At 34.0% G+C, this 12,210-nt stretch overlaps 1 protein-coding gene across 1 annotated transcript; it reads right to left on the bottom strand.

Moving 5' to 3' along the window:
• Window positions 1-3,781: 3,781 nt before the first annotated feature.
• On the bottom strand, window positions 3,782-4,621 carry LOC103332015 (RING-H2 finger protein ATL78). Its single transcript, XM_008234707.2, has one exon. The coding sequence runs from the start codon at window positions 4,575-4,577 to the stop codon at window positions 3,921-3,923; it is 657 nt and encodes a 218-aa protein (XP_008232929.2). The 5' UTR covers window positions 4,578-4,621; the 3' UTR covers window positions 3,782-3,920.
• Between the last annotated feature and the right edge of the window lie 7,589 nt (window positions 4,622-12,210).

The raw sequence follows: 12,210 nt of genomic DNA, 5'->3' as shown, positions 1-12,210 counted from the left end.
ATCATGGATTGGTCAACAAGTCAACTTTATTTTGTGTGCGAGCGTGCCACTGCTAGCAATGAAAATCCTAGCATACTTCTTAAAAATAGATAACTTGCACCCCAAGTTACTGATTTCTAAATAAGCGTTTGTGAATTTGGATGAGGAATATCTCCCGAGTAAGTTCTTTTCTTGCCTCAGACTGGTGAGGACTTCACAATTTTCACAAGATAAAAGTAGTTATGGCGAATAAATGATAAGAAAGTGAACTATTTTTAGGCGAACGCCTTTTCCAAAGCTCAAAGGGAAAACCAATTCTTAAAAAGACAAAAAGGGCCTGGACTTCCATTTTGCTGGATAGATGCTTCTAATCTGAGCTGGATGGACTATCAACAACTTCAAGTGTCAAGTTTCAGCTGTAAATCGATATCAACGTTCAAGTTTGGCGAGCTTTAATCTATTTCAAGCCAGGCTTTTTGAAAGGGCGAGTGGAACCTCTTGATCTGGAAGGGGCGAAGTGGTTGGACTTGAGGATTCGAGCTAGAAGCTGCGTTGTGGTACTTATTCGCTTGATCAGGGCTCTCCATAAATTTGTTGAGGTTTTTATATCTGTAAAACCCAAACTCTGCTTAATTTAGCTTATGCTGAACCAAATTTGTAACAAGAGAAGTTTCGTTTTGAATGACTTATTTCTCTGAGTTTAAACTGAAGTTAGAGATTCTGATTTGTAGTTGGTTTCTTTCTTGTGGCTCAATGAACTGTTGGTTGCTTCAATGTTTTTGAAGGTTTTTGAGATCAAGTGATCATTTTGAGTTTTTGCTTTTGATTGATTTTTTGGTTGTCCTTTGATCTGTTCACCTCCTCTCATATTTATAGAAAATGTTAGAGTGGTTTTTTTAATCTTTAAAATGGGCGGCAGATTTTCTAAAAAAAAACAAGATCTTTATTTTTTAAGTCTCAAAGAAAAGTGAAGTTATCTATTATGGCAAGTAAACCATCAATAGTCAATTCTAAAGCAGTCACTTCCCTGTTGTTCTTTGAAAGAAAACCTAATCCTTCTTCAATTTTTAACTGCTCTTGTGAATTCAATCTGCCGTGATGGTTAGTTTGATTTTTCAGATGAACAACTCCCTGCACCCTACTTATCTTTTTTAGAAATTATAACCTGCTTATCTCTTCGAAATGGCACTTGCTCTGGAGCAAAAAAATTCTGAATATAGAAAAAGGGATTTTGATCTTCTTATGTCGAAAAAAGGTGGAGACTTTTGCTGTTTAAGGCCTGCTTTCATTAATTCCTCATCAACTCAGTTGAAATTGCTGACTTTTCAAAGCTAGTTAATCACGTGGGTTGCTTCTGTTTTGGGTTTTTCTCTTTTTCATTTGATTGTGCCAGGCCCATGTTGAGTTTTGGAACTTGTGGGCTAATTTCTTTTCTTTGTTTTTCGAAGCCCAAGTTTATTTTCGTGGGTTGATAGGTCTTAGGCTGGGCGTGCAGGTTTTTGGCCCAATCATAAGGAGAGCGTTGGTGGCTGTCCAAAATTGACATGGGTTTTTTGATATTGGACTAGGTGTGCCAAATTAGACCCAAACAACAGTAAATGTGAGAAAATAGTTACCCTTTTTACTTGGGAACTGTTCCCTACTTATAGGAAAGTGAAAATGGGAGTTTTGCACAAAGTTTCAATGTGGGACTTTGCGCAAGTTGCTGTGGTGATGACACGTGTCCTTGGATATTAGGTTCGGCAGTTGGGAGTTTGGCGGTGGCTACCACTTCGGAAGAGTGTCTTCTTTCGACATGTTAGAAGGTGATAACGTCAGTCACTTTCGAGAGATTTGTCTGTGTGTTCCTTTAGGGTATTTGGCAGGGGAGAAGGCGTGTCGCCTTAGTGCCAGTCGTTTTGATGCTGGATATGCTCGGTTGATTATGGTGTAAACAGTTTCTATCATGTTCTTTATAGAAAATACCTTTTGTTTACAATACATTTGATGCTATATAATGAGGTGGTGAATATTTCTGGTGTTATTTGGTGGAGCAGAATACTAATAAGGTGGATGGTGATGTTGATTTGCCACAAGTGTGCTTTCTGTAGAATTGAGAGGAGTGTATGGCTTGCGGAAGTTAAGTCCCCCTATCGCCATGTCACTTCTTATTCTTCAGTGTCTGGATCATGTCCTTCTTGACGAGAAGAGAGATGAATGGAGTTATGTACTTAGTTCATTTTTAAAGCCAAGTTACTTTCGTTAAACTTTTCATGATGTACTAGAACCATTTGAGTAATAGAAATATAATTTAAACTATATATTAACCTGTCTTCAATTTTGCATCATATTAATTGATGTTATATATATACATATATATACAGAGAGCTTCCATTGAGGGATACCCTTGTAAGGCGCACTCTACATTGTATTTCACCAATTCAAACTGTCTATTTTTTAAATAATCATTCAAAGATCATCTCTACAAAAAATTCACTTGAATCCGATATCATTTGATCACTCAATTGAGATATTGAAATTTTAGTACTTTCTTGAAGTATTGTGTTCATTAATTTTGTAGGATACAATTGGATGTCGAAACGGTTTCTGATTTGTTTAATTTTTTGCAAGGATGATCTATGAATGTAGACTTAAAAAATAGATGGTTTGGATTGTTGAAAAAAAATCGTAGGGAACCCTAAAGGGTGTCCCTCAATAGAAGAGAATTGTATCCTACAAATAAGTGTGTTGAAGATAAAACCTTGATGCCTTAGTGCTTTTATTATTGAATTTTAATATGAATTTAATCTTGTTTAATTCTTACTTTTATTACAGTTACTATTTAGAATTTTGTGCACATTTACAGCTCTATGTGGACACGGTACTCGACTTTTGAATTATACTATTACGCGACACCTACATATGGTTTTTTTTTTTTTTGGTCAAGGCACCTGCATATGGTATTAGCAAGCAATAGTATATTTCTTTTTCTTTTTCTTTTCCAATATCTAATTAATATGTTGAAAACACATATAACACATTCTCAAGAGTTTTTTGGCAAATCAAATCTTAGCCGCCTGGCTTGCTAGTAGTGTTAGTTGTGAGTGCCTAACTAGTGCCTTAGAAGACACATCACGTGAGTACTATGATACAAAATCTCCCTTTTGGTACACTTGATTTGATTTGAAAGCACCTAGTGGTTTCACCCTCAGCTTCCAATATGTGCTCCATTAATATTTGTTCCAATCCTTGTTTATATTTTGCCTTTTGTTTTTGTCCCTGTTTCAACGTAGGGCGCGTTTGAATATGTGTCATAGCAATTAGTTTACTCCATTTTTTTGGCATGGACTTTGAAGTTATTGTCCAATTTATTGGTTCTCGGATTTTGGAGATTATATTGATTTAGTTGTGCCGCCTTGACCATGCTATAGGCTATAGGATTTTAATATGGCACTGGCAATGCCATTGTATTGTGTATTGTACACTAGCATATTATTGGTTCAAATTAAAATAATTGATTTTAAAATTTGGAAGTAAATAAATAAAAGAAAGGGAAAAATAAATTGGTTAGTTGTCCCAGCTGATTGGGGGAATTTCCCTTCAAGACTTCAAATCATGCTGGGTCTTGAGTGATTTTCCTCATCAGATATCCTATGAAGGCAGCCACTTTGGTGAAAGCTTCTTGCGATGTTGAGTCAGCACAAAGGTTTTGTACATGAAATAATTGAGTTTTTAAGTTCCAAATTCTCTGATTTTCAAAAGTGTGCTCTCAAATTCCACACAACTTTTGCACAATTATTAGGCGGAGAAGAAAAAAAACAAATTGAACAAATCAGAATTGGAGACACTAAACAATTTCACAACTGGAAGTAATTACACTTTGAATTGGGATTACCAGTGGGCTCAACCCCAGGAAATTAACTACATATTATACAATTAACAAAAGAATTATAAAAACTTAGCTAGCTAATTCCCCTATAATTGCGTACCAAACCTTCAGGTTCAAGGGGCACAATGCTTACAATGGTTTCTTGCACTGGTGGGACTGAGGAGCTAGCTGGGGTGAAACCCACAATTTTTTGACATGTCTCGATCAAGTTGTGCCTGCATTTAGGGCAAGAGGAGTGTGAGCTCAGCCACTTATCAATGCAGCGGACATGGAAGCCATGGTTGCACTTGGGAAGAAGCCGAACACGCTCACCGGCTGTAAAATCCGAAAGACAGATCACACACTCTGTGTCCAGCCCAGGCAGATTTAGGTCAGCTGAGTAACTCACTGTTGGGAAAGTTTTTAGGGCTTTTTTCTTCACTCCTGTGTTGGCTAACCTAGCGGAGGTGTTGCTGCTGCTGCTGCTTCTGGACTCTACAAAGCTTGAGCATCTCAAAGCACACTTGATGATGGAGTTTAGGCCAAGTGAGCAAATTAGGGCACACAAGAGGACTGAGAGGACCATAACAACATTTGCATCAAAGCTGTTGTCACCAGGGTATTGATCTGTTGGGTCATGTGGGTTTGTGGAGGAGATTGGGGAGGAGGCTGTGTTTGGTGGTTGGTAAAGTGGGTTGTGTAGGAGAAGTCTTCTAGAGTTGAAGTTCACAAAGAAAGTAGAAGCAGACATGTTTTGTTATGACAATGTTTTGAGTGAATTTGGATGCAAAGGATTGTGTATATATAATTAAAAGGTAAAGGCTTAAAGGGGCTAAATTTGCTTTTCTAGGGTTTTTTCCTTTTTTCAATTGTATAATTGATCACTGTATCTTTCTTTGAGAATATTCCAAGGCTTATTGGCCGCATTAGGATTTATATTTAATTTGGAGATAATAGATTTCAACCTTATGGATCCTCCACTCAGCCGCTTGTAGTTTAATGGGGCTTTCTAATCAAGATGGGCCCCATCCCACTTTCTGCGCATTTGAGAATCCCACGTGGCACTTGGCTTTCATGAATCATATCTTTCAAATTATTTTTGGGACCCACTAGACCATGGAAGGAAAGGGGTCATGAAACTTCCTACTAAACTAAACTGAACTAATTAATTAATCAACAATTCAGCTATATACTAGGAGAGGTTACCAGTTGTGAACTCATCCTAGTTCAAATTCTTATCAGGCTAATCCTAAATTAGAAGAAAGTTATTGCAGATCAACTTCATTAAAGCTCATTAATGTTGAGAACAATAAGGTTGACCATGAGTCAAATATATCTTAATTGATGCAGCTAGATAGCCAAAACTTTTTAGAGAGAGAGAGCTTTTGAGAGAGAGAGATTCATATTTGGGGGGTTTTTCTCTGGATTCTCAGTGTTCTCTAACTTTTGGCAAATATATACTTATATGGTCTTCCTTTAGCATATCTATTATCTCCGCCACGAATCTGGGTTTGCTTTGGATACGTGCCTCATCTTACAAAGCTACTCTTTGAGGTGTTGCTGCTTGGTCATGATAAATTTACTGTTAATTGGCGCGTTGAGGCTTTTGAGTGACTAAGTGGTGATCTCTATGTCATGTCTCGGAGGAAGATTAGCAGTGTTTATTCTTCCTTTTGTCGTTGTTGTTTAAGATTTGTAGTATTGGTACTTTTTGGTCAATAAAATCCACAAACTCTATGAGTTTATAGTTTTTTTTTTTTCTCTCATAATTCCAGAAGCTTAATTGAGTTTGCTGGATGTTCTTTGTTTCTTTAGGAGACTCATGCCGGTTAGTGGCCAATTTTTTCAATGTCATTAGACTAGATTCGAGGAAACTATGGCGATAGAAAGGGGTTATAGAAAAGTTATTTTCTTGAGTAATTCTCTCGATATCATTTCATCTTTTTTGCTAGCTTAGGTCATCACTTCATCTTTTCGAGAGTAATTCTTGTTGGAATTTTAAAAGGTTTTTAAAATTTTAACCATTTTGATTTATTTAATTATTTCGACTGTTTTATTTTATTTATTGTGGGGTTATAAATATTTAATTTTCATGTTTTATTTTTATATTGAATACCTTAATTTTCTAGTTTAATGTGGTGAAGGTTACATGTTATTGAATGCTTATAAAAGGCCACTCCTCCTTCACATTTGATACAACCACAATACACCATCAGAATATCACATACCACAATCACCACCACAATTTGATTCTCTCCTCTTCTACTTTTTATACTTTCTCTACTTATATTATTTTTTTGGGCAATGGTTCTGTGACTTGAATACCTATATTCGTCTATGAACGTGCTCATAGCGAATCTTGAGTTTGTGTACATGGGGTCGTATCTTGGAGTCTTGTAAACTATCTCTACATGCACGTAGGGAAGCTACAAAGGCTTTAGATTGTTATAAAAATTATAGTTTTCCTCTTTCTGTAAAGCCAAATACAAAAATCTTTATATTATAAATAACATATAAACAAATTGGAAAGCTTTTAAGGTACAATGAAACTGAAGAAAAACAAATTGGTAAGTAAGTAAAAGCAAAATAAATTATAAGTAAGAAAGTGAGTTTGGTATGGTGAAGCATGTCAAAGACACTATCTTAAAGCCAACAATTCTCTTGAGATCATTTCATCTTTTTGGCTAGCTCAAGTCACTGACAGGTTCAGCCCTGAAGCAGGACCAAAAGGGCTATTGGCCTGGGCCCCATGTCAAGGAGGGCCCCAAAATATTTATTTATTTTATTATTCTTTTAAAAGCTGCTTCTAAAATGGTTTCTTAATATGAGGTACAGTGGTATATTAGTATATATAAAGGTCTAGAGTATATATAAAAAGATATAAGAAGCTAACATCAAGATTTCTGAAGTTCCATCTTGCATTAATGATTTCTCTTTTATTTTATTCAAACCAAATCTATGTTCAAGTCCTACTAGCATTAAGAAATAATACTTTTTTATTTTTATTTTAGGATGATTGATGAGTTGATGCTCTGATTATAAATGTATTGAATGGACTATCTTTGGAAAGAAAAAAAAACACGAAAATTTCAATGAAAATATTAGGATATTATCACTATCGATAAAAATTGAATAAAAACCACGGAAATTGTAAGAAAAACTTGGAAATTTTTATTGAAACTTTGGAAGATGTTTATTTAGTCAATTATCTATTAGTTTATCACAAAAAATTGGAAGGAAATGCATTGCATGATGGGTTTAACTGATTTAAGTTGATTATATAGCGAGCTGACAAACACTATGAGTGTAGAAAATATATAGTAATTAAGGAAAGAAGATTAAACACACATAATCATTTATATATAATGATTTACTACAATATTTTACACTTTATACATTGCATGGTAAGATACATAAGTGACTTAGTATCACATAGTGTTCTTATGATGTTCAAATTTTTCACTATCTTCATCATCTCTATGTGTAGAGTAAATGTATTATAAAGAATAGTCATCAAATGATAAATCCTCAAAATAATTTTGCATGTAATTGTTAACACGACACCCATATGGATATGAGATTGGTTGATGTTGTCTATAAGGAAAATCATTTGAAGACTGGGTCTCGGATTTTTTCCATGAGCCGCTCGATTCTATCCCAAAAGGAAATGTCAAAGACTCACATTTTCATGTGAAAATCTAATTCTTGCAAGGAAACAAAATAATATAAATATACATATTTTAGCATATTATCATAAAAACATAAGTAACATGGTGGTTAAGGCGTTGGAGGAGTGAAATGCTAGGAGTTTGAATCTCCTTTACGTGTGTGCTTTGTGTTTTTTTTCTTCCTTTTTCCCATTACATCGATATTTTGATATTATAGTGATATTTTGACAAAATATTGCTAAAGTGTGAGCGAAATTATCAACATCGATATTTTTCGATATTATCGATATTTATACGATATGTGTATGGATACGTTCCGAAATATCCGTGACTCCAAAAAAAGATAATGTCCTCGATATTTCGTCGATATTATCGATATTTTAGACTATATTTTAGACTATGGAGCTTGGAATGAGTAATTTGTGGTTGATATAATTAATATATATTGTTCTACCCCTCTTTCTTCCTTTGGTGCATTCTACTACTTAAAAAGTCATATTTTTCTTCCAATCTCTTTAAACATTTTTTTTCTTGTGTTCAATCATTGCTTTATATATAATTTTTTTAAACATTTCCATAAGTAAAATGATATTTTTTTTAAGGCCTAATTTTTGTTACTAGTTGTAAAAGGTCTACACTCTATATACATATGTCTAAATGAAAACAAGTAAACAAATATTTTTACTTGTAAGTAGTCTTGCACTTATAGGGCCTTCTTTTTTATTTTGCCATGAGCCACCAAAATTTCATGGTCATGGCCATTGGGGAAGTTTTTACCTATGTCTGTCATATTGCTATTGGGATGGTTCTCTTTACAATATGTATCCTTTGTACTCTTATTCTTATTGTTCTACTAAAATTCTATCGCCCTTTTATAACAAATAAAAAAAATTACATCCTACTCATAAACGTCTCAATAACTCCCACTGTGTGCCCCGTAGGCCCTGCCACATTCGCCTCCTCTACTCTCAATCACCCTACCTCTCTTTAGGAACTATCAAATCATTCCCAAAAGGGGATGAAAATAACTCCACCATACCTCCACTACAAACGGCTCCGCGCACTGCACTTGATGAATCCTCCATAAGACTCTGATTCGCCGCTTGGACCGCTAGGCAACCTACTGCCTCTAACCCCCTTTGCTTCCTAGGCAAATGAGTAAGCAAACCATGTTTGTTGTGCCATATAGACATTTTCCTCCTCCATAGACATACTCTTTCCAATGAGGTAATGCTGCTTACTTCAAAATGGATAGGTAGATTGGACCCCACATGTTTTTTGTTTTAAAAATTATTCTTTTTTTTTCTTTTTCTTTTTTTTGGTTAATAAAAGATAAAAGGTAAAAGATGAAAGTAAACAATATAATAATAGTTGGTATTGCATTGCCTAGTCCATTGAAGAGCCCAATTTTTTTCATCAAAAAGACAAATGAGTAGGCAACATACTATGTAAATTTGTATGGTACATATTTGCCTATTTCTTCCGCATACTCTCTTGGAGATGCTCAAGCAGGTATGTACATGTGTTTTCTTGGTTTTCTTTTTGCCTCAGCCTGATGAGTGTGAGAGTCCTAATTAACATTTAGATCGTTGTACTTTAGATGAATATGTTCAAAATCTAAATGATTCCGTACTGATCTTATAGCATGAATACTTTTACTTTCTTAATTGGAAAAATCACGGAAATATATAAATAGTCAATGACAACTTTATTAGCACCTTACTTTGATTAGTATTATTTCTATCATTTTGTCTTGCTGAGTCACTCATCATCAACAAACTCCATGAAATGAAATGTTGAGTTTCTCTTTTTTGTTCGGGTAGTTTGACTCATTTGCAACTTTGCTCTCTGATCATTTCGATTTTAGCATTTTTATTCCTGTACTTTAATTTGACTTGGAATCAAGTTCAAATCGTAAACTCCATCATCTTAAAATTCGATGTGGCCATGTACAACTATAAGAAGTAACACTATTTTAATTTCTTCGATTGTTAAAATTGAAACTGCAAAGATTAAAATGGAAAATGAGTCAAATTAGAAGGAGTTAAAAGTATAATTTGGAGTCAATGGGTTCCTATCACATTGGTGGTGGCTTCCCTTCCCCATGACACCCCAGTTCGAACCCTACGAATATAACAAAAAGAAAAATGTATAATTTGGAACGAAATGAAATCATTAGTTTAATAATCACAATAGAGAAAAGTGCACAAAAATTAAACACCCACTTGTGAGGAAAACGTGGCAGTCACTTGATGTCCAAATCCCCCGCAAATCCCCCCAATACTTATCACAATGTATATGCATCTATGTGTCATTCATATTACCATATGTATTAACTGTAATCTATAATATTAATTATACGTTAATGCAATACAGTGTTTGTCTGCGCCTGTCCTTTCTTTGTTTACGGCTGTTCTTAAATTAAATATCAAGAGCCAGCTGAGTGCAATTAGATATACCAAAGGTGGTCCCCTCCAGATCAAGAATGATCTTTTGGCTATGCAAGTAGTCGGATTGTAAATTAAAGGGACTGTCCACACGCGGTGGCTCGAAACTAAAGCATCAGTTAAGAAAATTATCTGTCAAAAATAATGTAAAAAATTAATCAATTTGCTGGGAGTTTAAAATTGTGATTAAGGTTACGTGGGAGCAGAAACCTTCCAAAATCAGAGATCCTCAAATCCTCTTGGCGATTCAGAGACTAAACATTTTTTAAGTTGTAAGTACAAGATAAGGGTACTATGATCGCAATCAAAGATTCTCTCACGCTTAATTTGAAGGAAATTTTTTTAAACAAAAAGGAAAGGGTTTTGAGAATTAGGGTTTTACTCAATTGAGCGTCTGGTTTTGGCAATTAAGAGGTTAGCTCGAGCTATAGCTAGCCCTAATTGACCATGTTCAACCTGTAATTCTGTGGGGTAGATCTTTAGATAAAGAACTTGTTATCAACTTCAGATTTAATTTTTTGAGGGATCGGCATGAGCTTTTGAAGGTCATGTACACAATTAATTTAAACTGGAATCTTCACATGATCTAACATGAAAATACCAACAACAAAAAAACCATAAATTTACGCCGTAAAACAGTTTTTTTATTATTTTAAAATATTAAAATCCATCATCAACTAATATGCAAATAGGATCACAAATCAAATTTAAGGACCTCAATTGCGTTGATACATGATGAAGTTCGTGAATTTCGACAACAACAAAAAAAAAAGAAGAAGATGAAGTTCATGGATGGTATGTTGATGTGAAGGGAAACAGAGATCGTCGATAGATCATATTATAAACTAATATCCAATACAGCTGCGAACCACACTAAGCTACAGTGTGTAATTTTAAGAAAAAAATATAAAACTATATATATATATATATATATAACTTATTTTCAGTATTAGCCCAGTTAGTGTATGCAGATTATCTTATTTCCATTTTCAACATTTAAGTAAATGTCTTTGTCATTTTACTTTTATTTATTTTTATATTACTCTATTTATTTAAGTTTACAATGTAAATAAGGAAGTACCCCCTATTTGGATTCAAATAAAAATACTAGAAAATCAAATTCACTAAATCAAAATATGAAAAATCGGTTTTAGTGCAAAATACGATTTAGGCTAAAAATAATGGCTCATTAAGTCAATATATACTTCATACTAAAATCCCATAAAATCAAGTTTTCTTATTTGATGTGTAAGGAATAAAAGCCAAAAATTATCTTAAGAAAATGATTATTTGAAAACTCATTTTCATACTTAGTCAATATTTTTACATAAAATAACTTTTCATCTATAATATGAATGCATGAAAGAACCTAAGATCAATCTAGGTAAAAAAATCTTAGATGTTCAATCCACTATGGTGTTAAACCCTACTTGGTTTATGTTAAAACTTATTGAAAATTAGTCTATGGAGCTATGAACTAGCTTGATTTATATGATTTAATGTTTACTTTTATTTCTAGAAAGACTATAGAAATTGTAAGTACCAAAAAAAAATAATCACTAAATTTTAAAGCTAATAACTTTAGCTAACTTGTTGAAAAATTTGGTTCCGCCTTGGCTGCCCGATACAAGTAGGGGATACTTGCTGCTTTTAAATTATACTTAGAGCGGCAAGAGATCAAGGATAGGCTAAGCTTAAAAGGAATGCTTTATATGGTTTTGTTTGTTTGTTGGTACTATAAGTACCTCCACTTGGATCTATATCTTGGTGGGTTGGATTTCACTAGGTGGTGGTTGTTTCTCTTTTGGGGCCACATTTTAAAGATTTGTATTTATCTCCTTGGTTTTAGATTTGTATTAAACAAATGCGATGCCACGTGGTGATTGACCATTGGGACAGTTCACAATTGAAGGTTATTGCTTTAAATGGAAAAGAATATGCAAATGTATTAGTACAAATGAAGTTATCAGAGAAACGTCACTCCACGATTTGGTGGTGCTCATAAACATCTTGCAATTTGTGGTTAACTAACCAACAAACTCTCATTGTCTCTTTCCAAGAAGCAAAGTTTCCTTAATTATGAGTGCTATTTAACTTTCTCTTATAAAATTAAATGATCTTTTATCACTTAGTTTATCACATAAGTAATTACCATAATTAGCATGTGTCCTAGTTTGTTATGCACTCAATTTTATCATGAATGGTCCTTCAATTTGTTGAAAATCTTCATTTCAGTCCCCAAACTTTGAAATCAATCAATATGGTCCTA

Source organism: Prunus mume, linkage group LG1 (genome assembly GCF_029339155.1).
Source record: "Prunus mume cultivar Tortuosa linkage group LG1, ASM2933915v1, whole genome shotgun sequence".
In the NCBI taxonomy this organism is placed as follows: domain Eukaryota; kingdom Viridiplantae; phylum Streptophyta; class Magnoliopsida; order Rosales; family Rosaceae; genus Prunus; species Prunus mume.
The sequence above is the reverse complement of the archived record's forward strand: the minus strand, read 5'-3'. Positions and strand labels throughout refer to the sequence as shown.

Coding starts and splice junctions, on each gene's coding strand:
- LOC103332015 (XM_008234707.2), bottom strand. CDS start 4,577: ATGTCTGCTTCTACTTTCTTTGTGAACTTCAACTCTAGAAGACTTCTC.